The sequence below is a fragment of the Aspergillus melleus genome (genome assembly GCF_016097325.1).
Source record: "Aspergillus melleus strain CBS 546.65 chromosome Unknown contig2, whole genome shotgun sequence".
In the NCBI taxonomy this organism is placed as follows: Eukaryota; Fungi; Ascomycota; class Eurotiomycetes; order Eurotiales; family Aspergillaceae; genus Aspergillus; species Aspergillus melleus.
Window position 1 is genome coordinate 3,711,375 of NW_025763371.1, and position 18,431 is coordinate 3,729,805.

Genomic DNA, 18,431 nt, shown 5'->3' on the forward strand with positions numbered 1-18,431 from the left:
TCGATTTCAACCCAGCCGGCGAGGTGGCGCCCGACGAGGCCCTCTGGCAGCTCAGCAACTTGCTCAGAAATGAGCTCACTTACAGTCGAATCATGCTAATGTCGTTCATTCTGTCAGATCCACTGTGGCTTCCTCTTTGTGTTCATCATTTTCACGCGTTGACCCGGGTCCCCGTACGCCCAATACATTGTTGGAAAATTGTGACGTTCGGTTTCCAACGCCAGTCATTGAGATAAATAAAGCACAAGAGCTACTGGCTGCTTTAGAATTCTCTACTCAAACCATTAGAGCATATCGTTGCGATGAAGACCTGTTTGTGGAATCTATAAAACCATTCACCGAGCTGGAAGACTGATCATTTTTTGATTTCCCAAGCATAAACGCATACTACGTTTTTATCCATCCGTATTTGCCCTTCTACCTCGCCCTGCAATACTGCAGTTCGAAGACAAATGCGAGAGTCTGCATATTCGCTCATTTTACGCGAACGCTTTTGATCCACCGTCCTGCCCTACCTCGCCTCTTGGGCTCGCTGCTGCCGCGATCTTGGTTTTAATACCTCCACCAGGCGATGCACTCGTCACAGGAGAAGGCCACGCTGTCGCACTGCGGCGCTCCTTTGCCGATTTGCTCGCACGCTCTGCGCTTGAGTCCCTAGAGGAAAGGCTTGGATCTCCATCCCACATTGATCTAGCAAAAGGCCCTCGAAGTGCCTTGCATTGCGGGATTCCTCAACTGATAGAGCCTATTCTTTCATTGGCACTACTCGGTGTCTATGAATATTGCCGGCATGGGAATGTTCCAAAGATGAGGGTCCGAGCCAACAAGGCTCTGACTATCGCAATGAACCTACATACAGAAGACGGGCAAACGAGTTGCTTGGATGCACGTCGTCGGTGCTGGTGGTCCACTGTATGTCGTATTCCCCGACGAATCTTTATCACTGGGCTATCACACATCGTATTGACTGAAGAAGTCGTTTATTGTCTACCAGTCTTTGATTTTGAATGCATCGGTCAGTCGATGAAGATGATCCACAGTAGGAATCCACGTTCTGACCCAAATAGGTTCCAGTTATTGCATTCGATGATCCCCGTATCACAACGCAATTCCCTGAATTAAGAGGCTGCCGAGAGGTAAGCAGACCAGCCCCAGGCCCACACTAGTCCCAAAATATGTACCAATCTCTTCAATGTCATAGCCATGGCCACCTCTCGTAAAGGCACAATCAACTCTCTTCTGTAGCTGCACGATTTGGGCGCCAACTCCTCCGAGTAACCCACAACGACGCAGCAACTTCTCGCGCTATATGGTCTGATATCCAAAGTATAGACTCTTGCATTGTGGAACCCGCAGCTGAGGTACATAGCTTCCGCTGCGTAACCAACTATCAAGGCGCTGAAGCAGATGCTTCTCGCAACTTATGGGCGGTGTTCAATGCCCTCATTCACACCTCCCATCTTACACTCCACCGAATCAATGCTTTCTTAGATCGACCCATTATTTCGAATGAGCATTGCGATCTTCTCGCTGTTGACACATTCCAGTCACTATCCCGAACAGAAAGCCAGCCCCGCTTATCCATGGGTCGAATCAGTGAGCTAAGGGCTTTATTCCCTTTCACCGAGCAAGAATCCTTCATGATCTGCCTTCATTCCTCCCTTGTGATCTCTCGTGTCTTCCGCCGGCTTCCTTCGCCGATCCCGATGTACTCTGATACCTCTGATGTGGAGACCCATCGGGCTTAGCCTTCCCGGCGACCTTTAGCTTCTCCTCGCTCTATACCCATTATGGCCTGTTGTCAAATGCAGGGCGTGCGCGCAATGTCCATGGTACTGTGGCTTGTTCGTGATGTCACATGTTCTGGAAATTAAGACGGTCACATTTATCTTCTGGATCGGCCGAGTGCCACGACCGACGTACAAGGTACAGAACGGCTGATTGAGGAGTCGGAACTTGGATTAAAACTTCTGGGAGGTCTCTTGAGGCAGATACAATTTTCGAGGGAATGCGAACCATGGCCAAGGAGGCAGAGCGGCTCTATGAAAGCTCTAAGGTTGATTGAGATTTTCTTTTTCTGTTTTTTTTTTATTTACCCCTGTGGCGTACTGTAAGGTTACTACTGCGTAAAAATACCAGAAAAAAATTGAGGAGCTGGTGTTCACCTTACGTCAATTCGAAGGATACTCTTCCCAAGACACCTGGTGAAATATTTACATGTCATTGGGGCTATTGTGTAGTTACGGAACCAACACCACACCACATCCAACTCTACCTCATAACGATAAAATGTGAAAGTTCTGCTCTGCTATATTCCTTTTTTTCTATTCTTTTTTTGGCCAGTATTTCTAGCTGATCATTGCTTCATTTTGGATTTATTTATATTAGAGATACACTTCCCAGACCGGTTAGTCTCCGAGGTCACCTGTCGGCAACTCGGCCTTTGTTCAGACACCGGACGGAGTTCGGCCCCCTCTTCGGGGAATGATCCCGGCGATCCCATTACAGTGCACCGGCGTGTCCCATCGTACCCGATTGTATACATCGATCGGCTAAATGACAGTTTGGACAAGAGGAATTAGATCTCGATCAATATGATGGACATAAGAGTATACGGTCTTGACGAGCTGCTCATTATCTTCCTTCCGGCAAGTAAAGGATGTATATATGTGCCCGGGGAGACAACCGAGTGAAAATGTCCAGATACTGACATCAAAGATTTGGAACAAAGGTGACTCCACTTGTTGTTTTTATATAAAAACGACAATTTACATGAGAAGTTGATATATATTTATTACTACCAACACTCGATCCAATCCAAATACCAAATAATGAGTCTTTTCAGCGGGACAGTGGCCCATCCGACCGATCGTGAAAGCAATCATCCCGCCCTAGTCGATTTCGAGAGGAATTTAATCGGGACTGTGACTAGCAGAATTTTCGAAACTGGGAACGAGAAATTTATGCAGGAGTTCAATATCAGTCATCAGGTTGCGGTGCTAGGAACGACTTTATTCCTTGTAGTACGTTGGCCTGGCCTGTACATTGCATCTGCTCAACTGTCTCACTGTGAGAAGCAGACTAATGTGTATATTTAGGGCTATATCTTTCGTTTTCTTACATTTGGTCCTCTTTCAGAGCGATTTGGTCGAAAATGGCCTACTCAGCTTTTGACCCTCTATCAATCTTTCATCTACGGTGTACTCTTCCCGTTCTATCAGACGTATCCAGTTGCATTTGGGGAAGACCGCGGTTGGTCTATCAGTTTGAAATATCCTCCTCTGCTCGCCATGATCTGCGGTGGAACTATCGGCTTAATCATACACAACCAGGTCTAATTCCGTCATCATTGTCGCGCTCCCAATGGAACCTTTATCCCGGAGGGCCGAATGCCACCCATGATTGTCGGAGGCATCATGGTGCCCGTGGGCATGTTCTGGCTTGCCTTGGACAGCCACGCCCAAAATCTCATGGCTAAGCCCTATCCCTATATTTGCCATCTCCTTTATTGGCTGTGGCATGTACTTGCTGTTCATCCAATGATTCAACTACATTGTCGACAACTACACAAGCATGGCAAACAGTGCAATGGGGATCAATGGATCGATGCGGAGTGATTTCGGTGCTGCTTTCCCTCTCTTCGCAAATAAGATGGTAAAAGGTCTCGGAGTCGCTCATGCCACTACCATTCTAGCCGCTTTTGTGTGGCCCTGGTGCCAGTTCCTATCTGTTTCTGGTACTGGGGAGCCCGGATTCGCGCGTTGTCATCAGCAAAGATCTCACGAGATGTGTGAAACGCTTTCAACAACGTTCTCACGGCGGTTGATAAGATAATTTCTTGCAGTACAATCTATGCGAAGAATGCAGACCTTGGTTTGATTTTCGACTCGTCAAGCAGGTCCCACTTCCAATTGTACTATGAATTATAAATTGACGTTCAAATTTCTTGTGGTGTTGCCGGCGTTGGGGAATATTCGAACCGTGTTGACAGGTCTAATGTTTCTATTAATTAGTGTGGGGTCATTTGTTGTGTAAGTAAGATAGGCTCGTTATCGATGTAAATCTAATAATATTTGGCTAAAAAATAGAGAAATGTAGGCGAAAAGGCAGAAGAAGCAAAAACATACAACAGCCGGGATTCGCTGGTGGTCACCCACCCAACTACTAACCGGCCGGCGTGTGGCTTGTGTGCAGTCAATAGTCGGGTGGGTGCCTCTAAACCGGCGACCCTGGCGATCGCCGGCGCCGTCGCGCGACCTCCCTGGGTGCGCTTTAGATGGCATCTGCGTCGCCCGACGACTCCCGGCGACCGGCGCGACCTACTTGGCTACTCCACTTACTGTAACTTTCCCCCTCTAAACACGGAAAACACAACAAATCATTGGTCTATTACCCCACTTCCTGAAACGGCCGGCCTGCACTAGAGGTGCTGCGCCTTTGTAGCTGTTTAGGCAACACCTCCCTCCATTTCTCCCATCCAACCCATCTTACCCATTGTCACGCCCCGGCTCGGCTGAGCATGTGACCTGACTGACCGCCTGCCTAGAACGGCCACAGGGAGGTTTCGGTTGAGCAGAGAGATCGTTTCAGTAAGACTAAAGGAAGGCTTCGACATCTTGATGAACAATCTTGATTGGAGAATGGAAGGTTTTTATATTTAGTTGGGCCTTGTTAGCATATAAGGGCCCTAGAATCCCCTGTTAGATAGTTTCTTTTTTTTTCATGAAAAAATTGTTTGATTACGAGTTATAAACAAATTTGTCTTTATTAAGTTTCTTTATAAATTGTCACATAATTTTCCCATCCTTTTATTCTTTTTTATTTCAAATAAACGCGTTTAAAACGTATTATTGTATTATTAGTCAATAATAAGTCTTGTAATTTATTTGAAGTTTTTTTTTGTGATACAACAACACAACATCCAAATTACATTGAATAAACTGATTAATTAATTTAAGAATAAATCTAATTATTCTGAATTTTTTTTTCGGGTCTTTGCAGAGCAAGATGAATTTATTAAAGTCTTAAATGCATAGATTGTGAGAGATTAATTAAAAGATGAATCAATTGAAATAGAAAAGTTTCATGATTTTGTACAGATTTTAAATATAAACAAAAGATCTTACATGATCAAGGAAAGATTTATATTGAAAATTAAAAAAAATCCACAAGTAGTTTACAAAGTAATAATCATTATAAATCAAATAAAAATCAAAGAGATTAATTGTTATTAAAAGATTATTAAAAAAATGTAAAAAAATATCGCGAGATTGATCATTAAACAAAATATCATTGCTATTAAATGGATTTTTGTTGAGAATTAAAATAAAAATTAATCGATCTTTTGAATCATCAAGATTCTCGATCTTTTTATATTGAATAATGAAAATGATCTGAACTTTGATAATTGACAATTTACAATTAATCAAAAAATGATTGTTAATGTCGATTATTATATTATTGTTAAATTTTGAATTGCATATGTAATTAATTATTGTGAAAAAGATATTTATTGACATATATCTTCGTGTTTTGAGTTTTAAAATTATTTCAATTTTAATGATATTCTGCGTCATTTGAAAGACATCTTTGTGGATCTCAATCGAACAAGAAATATTTGTTATAAATTTAATATGATTTAGATATAGGATTATAAGAATTATTATATTTTTATTTTAGAATTCTAATATTTGACAATAAAGAAATAGATTGATGCAAAGAATTAAAAAAAAGATTTTTTTTACGTTTTGTTCAATGACATGTAACGTATGATAGTTTATATTTTTAATGTTAATATTTATAATTTCAAAGATTTCATTTATAAATATGTTAAAATAATTAATTTTTAGATGGATCTCAAAAAACGTCGGAACGAATGAAAAGTGATTTATGAAAAAAGATTTAAAACAAATATTTTATGTTATTTGCCTTTAGGGGCCGGCGAAGCTGGAAACGGCCTCGCCCAACCCGGAAATGCCGCTTTTTACCGCCCGGTCCCGTGTCATTATAAAATCTACTGCCCATGGCCTCGCGTATTTATAACGTTCTATTTTACAATTATCCGTCGTTAAGTCCGACTTCAGCCGTTTTGTTGATGACACTGTTTTCTGTTTTTTTCAACCAATCCATTTTGCAATCGGACAATCATTTACCGCACGTTATCACCTGACGACCGGCCCCACCTGACGACCGCTTTTTCCCATACAAAATAACCCAAGATCACTAACTTTAAAGAGCTACAGTTCAACGAAAATAAGAGATATTGAAAAGATATTTTAAGTAGATAATTTGTAAGGCTGGTTCTATAAGATTATTATAAAATATATTTCAAAATCGCGTTATAAATATATATATAAAAGCTAAGTTTTTAAATAATTAAAGATAACAGTCTTTATATTATAATACTAAAGGATTAGTAGATATATATATAAAGAGGATACTATTATAAAAGTAAATAATAAAAAGTACTATAAAAATAATTATATTTATTTTTAATCTTCTATTAAAAGGCCATGTTTTTTAATAATTTAAATTTTAATAATTATATTTAAAAATCTGAATTCTATTGTAATATAAAATTAATAATAAAAAAATAAAGTATTAGCTTTAAATATAGATATTTATTTTATATATTATTATAAAAATTATTTAAAAATTTATTAATCTAATAATATTTGTTTAGTTTTCTTTTTAAAAACTATCTTTATTTTAAAACTTTTAATTACTATTCTATAATAAATATATTTTTAAAATTTAAATAGCGTAAAGGATTATATTTATTTTTATTATATTTATTTATATGAAAAAGTAAAAATTACTTAGTAACTATAGTTTTATTTAGATATTACTAAGTTGTATTTTATATTGTATTTTTAAGATTTTAAGATAAATAATAATTAATTTAAAATATAGTTAAGAGGCCTATATTTAGAACTCTTAATGTTAATTTTTGATATTTTTATATAATTTTTAGCTCCATTAAATTATTAACTTTTTTTAATTAAATCCTCTCTAAAATAGTTTATTCTTTTTTCACTATTTATAACTAATAAAGAAAATATAATATACTTTTTAATTATAATTATAATATTTATATTTGAAATACTTTAATTCTAATTTAAATATTTATTATATCTCTAAATCTATATTATATAATTAATTTTTTAATTAATTTTATTTATTTGCTATATTTTATTATAATTTTATACTTTTTTCGATATTTTTTAAAATAATATAATATATTATTTTAATTTAAGCGTATAATACCATTATCTATTCATTAATATTAAATTTATTAATATATTATTATTAAGTTAATCTTTTAATTCTTTTCTAAAAACGCCTATATTTAACTTGAATAAAACTATATAAGAATTAGTATAAAGATTATATTTTTACTATATTAAAAAGATATAATATATTCTATATCTAAATATAAAATATAAATCTAATATCTCTTATTTTCGTTGAACTGTAGCTCTTTAAAGTTAGTGATTTTGGGGTATTTTATATGGGAAAAAGCGGTCGTCAGGTGGGGCCGGTGGTCAGGTGATAAGGTGCGGTATCTTTATCGCCCGTTTGCATGTTGAAATCTTAATCCAGACTGACGTCGGATTGATTGTTAAATAATTTTTATATTATAAATCTCACATTTTTTATATCGACAGTTGTCTTTTCATTATAATCGATCTTCATTATCTCTCTGACGTTAAAAAGACAATCTTAACGTGATTTCTAGCGTCATTTTTTCAAAAAATAATCCGAACAAGATATTCTAATTACAGAATCAATTATGTTTTTCATTAGTCAAAAAACATTTTATCTTGTTATCAAAATATATTGAAATTGTACTTTACAGTTGATATCGAAAAATAAAAATACATTTTAATTTTGATCAATCTTGAAATCAGAAATCAGATTACAATGCGCACTTTGATTATGATTATATTCGTTTAACCATTTTTTCGATATTTGCGTTCAATCGATTTTATCCTACTTTTAATTAATTGAATCTCATTTTGTTGGGGCAATTGTCGAAAACCAGATTTGTCATCTGTTAATAAAATAATGAAACATCGATTTTCTGTACTTCCTGTAGATATGCTTTCTAAACGGACTACGCCGGAAACTAATAATATTATTAAAAGACTAAAATGAAATTACAGCCATGCTAATTTCTGTGTTTTTTTAATTTTGAAAGAGGATTTTACTAAAAAGTTAACAAATAAACTTTTATATAATCATAAGATCAATTTGCAATCTGCTCATTCACTTCAATATATTTATCACATTCATTTGAAAACTATGTTGACAATCAATAAAACCAATTCACTTTTTCTTTCTTTGACATTTTTTGGAGCAGAGTGAGTAGGATTCTAGCCCAAAATTTCTCGATCTAAACAATCTAAACGATCTTCTCTTAAAATACTATTAAATAATTTAATGAAACGAAAATTTGTTATTCGACATTCGACCATGTTGCATTGCCATCTTAAGCGAAACAAATAGTCACATTTTTGATTTTATCTTCATTCAAACCCAATAACTAATTTTATCGTTTTCCCAATTTGGTCATGTTTTATCTAATGACTTAATTATGACGCAATAACTGTTTGTATGTTATCTAACAGTTGATCGCGAAATGTATTCTTTTATATTCAAATTGAAACTCGCACAGAAATTGTTTTATTTGTTTATAATATCAATCAAAAAATATTTTCAGTCGATTTATATTTGGGCGTGTTTTCAATATTTATTCACACAAATGTAAAAATAAAGATATGATTTTATTTGATTGATTGTGCAACGTGATCAAACAAAATATGTATGATCACGCAATTTAGTGTTTGATTATTTTTAATATTGGAGTCGATAAGATGCCTGCGCGTAATTTATTTAATATTGATCCATAACAATTTGGATAGAAATGTGGTTAATTGGTCTTCCGTCTGCATATTTAAAAATGCAAGTTCCCATTCCAATCTTGAACATGACAATTTCATTAAATTTTTTATTATATTTGTTTTCTTTTGTCAAATCTACAAGATCATACAACATGAACATTTTTCTTTTTTACAAGTCTGATTCTAATCCATTTTGTTTCTCTAAAAAAAATCAATTCAATTTACACTTAATATTGAATTTTACGCTTGCGCTCGATAATGGACAAACAAACAAAGATTATTTAAATAACAATAAGATAGCAATTTCCGACAATATCTTTTTTTTTTACAAATAATTTTATTTGCGATAATAAAACACACGATCGTTCTTTCAATACAATTTATATCTTATTCGAAAAACATTGATGCATTGTAGTAAATCGCTAATATCATGCAGATGTTTAATACACATAAACAATGATCTTTAAAATATATGATATATAATCAAATGGATTAGATTCTATTGCAAGTCTTTCTCTTTTATTAGACACATACAATATTTATAGTTTGGACATCTCGAAAAAAAGATTCCATTTGCGCGAAAATAATCATTTTTTATCTGTTGAGATTGATTATGATTATTTCAGTTCAATATTGTTTGTTAAATATATCAAACCGCTACCAGCAAAAAGACCTGTTTTTATTATCGAACAAAAATTTTTTTCATAAAAAAATATCGATATCCTCAAAAATCCAGAGTCTCTTCATAGTTTTGACAAAGAACTAAAATTTCTATGAGATTCGATCAATGATTCAAGAACTCTATTTATTTTTTTACAACTACTACCGAGAACACATTCTCATAATCTTTTTCTAACATGTGATATCGAAGAAAACATTAACAACAACATTATAGACTTAAAACGTTCCATAGATAAAATTTTTGATGCACAATATTATTTGAGACTGGATAAAGCGCAGCAGAAAACAGATGTTTTAATGTAATTAGATTATTTATTCGAATATAAATCTAAAAACGAACTTTTGCTTAATCTATTTTTATCAAAACCGCAAGCTAACCACCGAATTGAACGTAAAGAATCTTTAAAAGATTTGGAATATATTAGATCTATGCATAATTCGTTAATTGAAAACTTGGCACCAGCTGAATCAGAATCAAAAACGAAAAATATATAATCTAAAAATCAAAACTTAATGCTAAACAACAACGGCCCGCCGTTGTCCGATATTCCTTTCGAGAGAGTTTTTATTATAAATGATGCTGATGAAAATCTATTGAATCAAATCTTCAAAAAATATTGATATGTCGATTCACACTTCACAATTTGTCAAAATATTATAATCGAAATTTAGTTGTTTACATCAGCCAAAAAAAGAACAAATAGTATTTATATAACAAAGCTAAATCGATATAATTATTCGAAATCTTTTAATCATGCATGTCCAGGCCAAAACATATATCATAAAATCATTTTCGATAAAAATTCAAAAAAGTTTACATTATATTATTTTGCTCAAAGCGTCGAAACAGAATCTGATACAGATTTAAAAACAAATTAAATTGAATGTATTATTTTATCAAATCATACACAATCAATCGATTGTCTCAATGTAACAGAATCCATTTGAAACTTTCATTGAACACAGAATAAATAAATCGTATTCTCGCATGTGAAAATACAAAATCTAAAGAACGTTGATAAAAACAATATTTTAACAAAATTCACTTTTTAATATGATAGCTTTTATTCGAAAAATATTAATCCAATCTTATTTTTTAATTTTTATTATTCGTGATATTTAAACAGAACAACATTATCTATTGATATTCGCAAAACTGAATGTTTTCCAATCGCTGTGAGATATTCCGTTTTCTAAATGATCAATAATCAACTGTTTTAGATCTTGACACTGTTTTAAAAAAATATCAAGTTACTTTTTACGAAAAAATTAATGCGTCATTTGTCGGCATCAATCAATTCTGTCGAAATTTGAAAAAGATCTAATTAGATATAATCTTCTACAAAACGCGGATCACTGTCGTCTATCGAAAAACGAAAGCTTGTTGTGTTACAAAATAATGATTATACATAGAATGAGATTGTTGTTCGATTTTCGCAAAAAAAAAAAGATATTTTACAAAGCATTTATTACAGCCAAATGAAGAATACCAAAGACCGGATTATTCTGGCCTATAAGGATTTAAGACGCTGTCGCTCAGCATGCAATAACTGACATAGCATATTGAGCGGCGAGTCAGAAAGCACCAGTGTCTCTGCTGACAGGGCACAATCGGAACTGATTAGCCACCTGCGGTACTCTTTTCGACCTCGACGTAGTCCGCGATTATAATAATACGTACATATTGTCAATTGAAACTACGTTCATTAAAAATTCGGTAGCTCTCGTAGATTAAAGGCAGCCATTTGGCTAGGAAAAGTCCATGACCCCATGTCATACAACAAAAACCACAGTCCACTTAAGTCTGTGGCGGTGCTTGCCTCTTTCCAAGGGGGCTTAGGTTTTCATGGGAACATATGATTTGTCACATTGGCGCCTGAAAATGCACACTGAATCACAGCCTCACACCGGGCGGCTCGCCCACCCCTCTTTAAGTTTCCAAACACAACACTGAACCCAACAACCGCACTATAGTCACCACTCAACCTAGGTTTGTGAAATAAGTGTTGATACTGTTTGGTTTGTGAAATGGATGGAATTTCCTCTGCAGCAAGTATTATTGCGGTCATTCAAGTGGCAGGGAGCCTTGTGACAATTTGTGGAGGCTACTTTCAACGGGTGAAGAATGCAAGAGATGATATTCTTATATTACAAAAAACGATCGAAAGTCTCCAAAGGGTTCTTCAAGACCTTCTCGGATTCCTCCAGCATTCCAACAAAAGGAAATTAATCAGCTCACCTCTGCTAACCAGTGACATCACCGACTGCCTTTCAGACCTTCGAGCTTTGAACGAAAAGCTTGAGTCAAAGAATGGGAACAAACCGATAAGAAGATTCGGGATTCGTGCCTGGCGATGGCCCTTGCAGCGTTCAGAGGTAGATGGAGAAGTTCAAAAGTTTGAGAGATATAAAACCTCATTTCTTTTATCTTTGCAACTGGATCAAACGTACGTGTTTCAGACTACATAAAGCTAAAGATCGTACTAAAGCTTCGCAGTTCGCTTATAAGTGACGTTGCCTACAATATCAATCATGTTGATCAAAATATGAATCTTGGAAAGTTGGAATGCGTGGTGGAAGCAAGTTTTGACTCCTTTTCTAATCGAGACGAAGTCGAGTGTCTTGAAGGCACGAGGGTTGACCTCCTCCAAAATATAATGGAATGGGCTATGTCGCCGTCCCAAAAACCCCTGTTTTGGCTCAGCGGGATGGCTGGCACAGGGAAGTCTACAATAGCTCGGACCGTGGCAAAGTCGCTCAAAAATACCAACCATCTCGGGGCGAGCTTTTTCTTCAAGAGGGGTGAAGGGGATCGAGGAAACACCAAGAAGTTCTTCCCAACGCTCATAACACAACTGAAGCTCAAGATTTCTGGGCTTAGTTCTGCCATACAGAGGGTACTCTGTAACGACCCTCAAATTGCCTCGAAATCGCTCGGAGAGCAGTTTGACAAACTCCTCCTTCAACCGCTGCTCGAACTTGACCAACTCGGTCAGCAACCTCAAACCACTGTGATTGTGATCGACGCTTTGGATGAATGTGACCATGATCAAGATGTACGAAATATAGTCCGACTACTTCCTCTTTTACAGAAGGTACACATATTTCGCCTTCGGATATTCTTGACCAGCAGGCCAGAACTTCCAATTCACCTTGGCTTCTCAGAGATCGCGAACGATGATTATCAGGAATTAGCTCTTCATGAACTTTCTGAAGAGGTGACGGAGTGTGATATACGCTTGTTCTTGAGGGACCAATTAATGACAATCAAACACGACAGAAATATTTGTCGAGATTGGCCTGGCGATAGCGTCATCCAAGAACTGGTTATAATGTCGGTACCACTGTTCATCTCTGCTGCAACTGTCTGTCGATATATCGGAAACCTGAGATGGGACCCTGTATCACGCCTTGCAGCGCTTCTGGAGGACCAAGCCAAATACGCAACGAAAATGGACAAGACGTATCTGCCAATCCTCACGCGACTCCTGGATGACCAAGATAGCGATGAGTCGGAGCAGCAACAACTCTTGCATGAGTTCCAGGAAATTATCGGTGTTATCATACTCCTCGCTATTCCACTCTCTATAAATGCGCTTTCCATTTTTATTGGGATTCAGGTGGATCAGATAAGCAACCGGTTGTATTCATTCCGGTCTGTTCTGAATGTCCCCACTAACAGAGATCTCCCGGTAAGGGTTCTACATTCATCATTTCGAGACTTCTTAGTCCAATCCAAAGGCAGATTTCACGTGGATGAACCAGGCAAGCACAAGCACATTGCTGAAATGTGTATCAAAACCATGCGAAGTCATCTGCACAGGAATATCTGCAATTTAGAGAGCCCCGGCACTCATAGAGCAGATATTGATCCCCAATTACTCCGCCAATCTTTACCACCAGAGCTCGAATACTCCTGTCATTACTGGATACACCATCTCAAACACAGCAATATTTCTTCTTTAAACATAGAAGCTATTTCATTATTTTTCAAGGAGCACTTCCTGCACTGGGTGGAAGTAATGAGCCTGTTGGGTCTTCTATCGGAAGTGGTGGGAATGCTTAACATCCTCAAGGCGGTTTTGTCTGTAAGATCCCTGAAATCTCTGAACGTTTATAGAAGACTCTCACTGAAAGATTTAGGGTGGCACCCGCTCCGAAATTTCTGATTTTCTTCAAGATGCACGTCGCTTTGTTCTTAAGAATCGCCAGGTAGTTGACAAGGCTCCACTTCAGATATATTGCGCAAGTCTTGTTTTTGCACCTCTCATGGCGATAATACGCGTCGAATTCCAAAAAGAGCTTCCCAGTTGGATATCTCAGCTACCACAAGTTGAGGATAGGTGGAGCGCAGAGTTACAGGCTTTTGAAGGCCATTCAGCACCGGTTTGGTCAGTAGCATTTTCGCCCGACGGTCGGCTGCTAGCTTCTGGTTCTTTTGATAAGACAGTACGCCTCTGGGACACGGAGACGGGTGTTCTCAAGCAAACTCTCGAGGGCCATTTAGCTCCAGTTTGGTCAGTAACATTCTCGCCGGATGGCAAGCTAGTAGCATCCGCCTCCGATGATAAGAGAGTCCGACTCTGGAATTCAGCGACGGGTGCGCTCCAGAAAACCCTCGAGGGACATAGAAATTGGGTACGATCGGTGGATTTCTCGCCTGATAGCCAGCTGGTTGCGTCCGGCTCTAAGGATCAGACCGTATGCCTATGGGACTCAAAGACAGGGGCACTTGAGAAGATTCTCGAAGGGAATTCCGCTCCAGTTTGGTCAGTGACCTTTTCGTCTAATAACCGGCTACTAGCATCTGGCTCTGAAAATCAAACAGTGCAACTCTGGGATCTAGTCACAGGTGCACTCCTACAGACTCTCCACGGCCATTCCGATTTGGTTTGGTCCGTAGCCTTCTCGCCCGACGGCAGGTTGCTAGCATCCAGCTCTGCTGATAAGACGGTACGCCTTTGGGACTCGACGACAGGCGCGACTCAGCGGATTTTTAGAGGTCATTTAGATGGTGTTCAGTCGGTGGCCTTTTCGCCTGACGGCCAGCTGCTAGCTTCTGGATCTTTTGATAGGACAGTATGCCTTTGGGACTTAATGACAGGCGCAGTCCAACAGACTCTCAAGAGTGACTCGAGCTCATTTCCGTCTATAGCCTTCTCGTCCGATGGTAGGGTGTTGGCATCGGGATCCGATAAAAGTCATCTGCGTCTTTGGGACACGACGATAGGCGTGCATCAACAGACTCTCGATGGCCATTCAGAGTGGATACAATCTATAGTATTCTCGCCTGACGGCCAGCTGCTAGCTTCTGGATCTTTTGATAGGACAGTATGCCTGTGGGATACAGAAACGGGTATCCTCTTGCAAACCCTTAAGGGCCATTTAGCTTCGGTTTGGTCAGTGGTATTCTCACCTGATGGCCACCTCCTAGCGTCATGCTCTGGGGACCATACAGTTCGCCTTTGGGACTCAGCGACGGGTGCACTACAGTATATTCTTAATGGCCATACGAGCTGGGTCCGTCTAGTGAGCTTCTCGCCTGATGGTCGGTTGTTAGCGTCCGGGTCTGAAGATCATACCGTTTGTCTTTGGAATTCGGCGACAGGCGTGTGCCAGCAGACTTTTTACGGTCATTTAGGTTCAATTTTATCAGTAGCCTTTTCGTTCGACAGCAAGCTTCTGGCTTCCGGCTCTCGTGATCGGACAGCCCGTCTATGGAACTCGGCGACGGGCGAACTCTTGCAAATCCTCGAGGGCCATTTGGACTTGGTTAGATTAGTGGCTTTCTCGCCTGACGACCGGCTGCTAGCTTCTAGCTCTTTTGATCAGACAATACGCCTCTGGGACACGGAGACGGGTGTTCTCCAGCAGACCTATTTTACAAAGACAGCCAGTACTCTTCGATTTTCCAATGATGGCTCATATCTATACACAGATTTTGGTGGCCTAGACATCCGGTCCAGTTGTGAAATTACCAGACCCCATCCGAATCAAACAGATATGTGTATCTCAATTGATTATCAAGAGTGGATAGAATTGAATGGTGAGAAGGTCCTCTGGCTGCCTCCTGAGTTTCGTGCTAGTTCTTCCAAGTGCTATGGTAATTTACTTGCCATTGGTCACCCATCAGGACGGGTTTCCTTCATCAGGTTTTGCAGATAGCTGATGCAAATAATTTCATTTCTGTTTTTTCTTTTGTTGTTTATCCGATTTTGCCTGACAGTTATGAGTCTGACAGTAGGGTATCCAACGATAAATTCCAGGCTTCACTTACCGACGCAGCTACTGACTAGCAAGTGTGGCCTGACTGCCTTCATTCGCACTATCTATAGTTGGTGTCTCGCTTGGCCTTGCTGATTCAGTTTGCTTAGGGGCGTCTTGAGCTTGTTCTGTGATGGACCATGGTTCATAACAATCATCACAGGCGGCGCAATGAAGGTAATCAAACATCTTTGTAAGGATAAGTTGGTCGTCTTCAAGGGTATGGAATACGGCTTTCGCAATCAGACACGAATAAGCAGCCTTTCTATTGTTGCGAATTTTGGTTTCGAGTGAGAGAATAACACATAATTGCTTCTACTTAAGGACACGTCAATATTGGGGACTATTGCGAAGTCTATATCTAGAGAATCAATACATGTTAGGTGTTTGTGGATTTACCATGTATTTGCCATTTTCAGTCGGCTGGCTTTTGCCCACACACCCATCTGCCAGAGCTATATGCACCCCATCAAGCCACTATTAGATGACGAAAATTTCATCCAGAATTAACAGTGCAGGTATCAGAGCGCTTCACTCAGCGTTATCAAAAAGTGCCGGCAGAACGGTGATATCTCTAGCAGAAGCTCTTGAAATTCTTTGCTGTTTAGAAAGAACTTCCCATGGTGTGTCGTAAAATGAACCACTAAAACTCGAATAACACTGGTATTATGAGGATCTCCTTGATCGTCTCGGAAGACGAATCGTATTAGCATGATGATATCTCCCACTCGTCCTTCGTGGAGAGGGAATTCACGAAGCATATGCAATAACTTATAGATGCAAATGCCGCGTAATTCCCTCATCTCGTATTGAGCGGCAAAATGTTTGAGACGGGCATGGGTAAGGAGAGCCTCACTTTAGTCCCATTTATAGGAATATTAATATTTGCCTCCATTGCATTGGAGAGCGGGCTAAAACAATAACGGCCGATAAATGAAGTAAGCTAAAGGCCCTGAATGCTAAATATATTAATGAAAAAAACAGCACAATGCTAGCAAAGAGTCACAATGACAGAGTGACCAAATACTGAGGTTATCTAACGACTAAAGCTAGCGTGGCCTTCCTCAGATTTAGTCTTAAGCGGATAACCTGCACCCCACCGGTTGTGAAACTCCGTATTCTTTTCTTGGCTTGTCCCTTCTTTCGACTCTCCCAGGTTCCCAACAACTGTTCTGGGAGTTTGTGATAAATGTCTAATTGTATCGTCCGACATCTGCCCTAGCCATTGTTCAGACCGGTTACCTGTGACAATACGTTTTGCCGATATCAGGTCCCCGATGGTTGAGACTATTAACTGGCGTGAGTCGTCGGCTGAATTGACATCTTCAAAAGAATTAATTCGGGCGCTCCCTGCCAGATCAGATGCGTCGGCACAGATATTTAAACACTGTTCGACGCTATCCTTTTCCTCTTGCATCGTTTCCAACCTAGTGGCTTCGTCCTTGGAAATCTTTTGACGCTTTTGAGCTTCTGCCAAGCGACTTCTTAGTTCTGCTAACCTTGATTCGAGGGAATTCGAATTGGCATTGAGCTTCAACTGAAAGTCGTGAAACATGGCTGCCGTGACCTTCTTAGCGTGTTGTGGTTCCACATTTTCCTTATGGGCGGACTCGGCAGGTAGATCGCGCGTAGAGACTGAGTCGTGCAACATGCCAGCCTGCAGGCTTTCAATATATTCCGAGGCTTGGGCACAAATATCCAAGCATTGCTCTGTGCTCTGCTTTTCTTCTTCAATCACTCTAGAATCTAAGTCTGAGCTCAGAGGGCCCTCGCTAGCTTCATTAAGCAACTGTAGGTTTTCGTAGATCTCATGCAAATGGTCCTGAAGATCTGATGTAGCTTCATCAATCATCCGCTTAAATTCATCAAGAACATTGCTAGTGACTGCGGCGTGACGACTAGCCAATAAAATTTCATGGTCAGATCAGAGCTTTCTGCGCAGCTGCAAAGGCATACATACAAAGTGGCGCTTCCAAGGGCGATACTGATTGTCGCCTTGTATCCGGCCAGTGTTGTTCTGAGATTGTTTATATCACCACCCATATACCGCAATTTTGCCCAATCACGGAAGCTCGTCCGGTCGACACCGGAATGGCTTGTACAACTTTTCAGAATCTCTTCGAATTCTTGGCATATTCTGCCGCATCGCAACAGTGGCTGCTTCAAGGCATCTAGTTCGTCTTCGAGTTCGGCCGCCGTGCCCTTTAAAGTCTTAAGAACATCGTTGAGTGACTGTAACTCATCTCGTAGATCTCTGATTGCCCTTTTGCTAGATTTGAAGCTTTCAACCAATTGGTAGAGTGATTTGCTAGTTTGAAAAGCAAAGCCAGCCAGCCCGACCAACCCGGACGCAATCCCAAAAGCTTCAGCCATCACAATGTGAGGCTTATATGAGCGGTAGAGAATAGAAAGGAAGATTCGGTCTGCTTTGGATATTTAGAGAACAGATTTTTTTTAAACTCCATCTGAGAAGGCAGGCGCACCCGTCATTGATATGACCGTTAACGAAACTCAGCCAGAGATGTAAGTTTACCCCTCATTTGGCCATCGCTGACTTTCCGGCGGCTACAGGATGTCTTTAAT

At 39.0% G+C, this 18,431-nt stretch overlaps 1 protein-coding gene across 1 annotated transcript; it reads right to left on the reverse strand.

Annotated features, from left to right (window-relative positions):
• Nucleotides 1-16,884: 16,884 nt before the first annotated feature.
• On the reverse strand, nt 16,885-18,221 carry LDX57_004114 (uncharacterized protein; the record flags this gene model as incomplete). The annotated part of the gene is made up of 2 exons (XM_046085771.1): nt 16,885-17,746; nt 17,809-18,221. 2 exons carry the CDS (start codon nt 18,219-18,221, stop codon nt 16,885-16,887), a joined length of 1,275 nt encoding a protein of 424 aa, XP_045941734.1.
• Between the last annotated feature and the right edge of the window lie 210 nt (nt 18,222-18,431).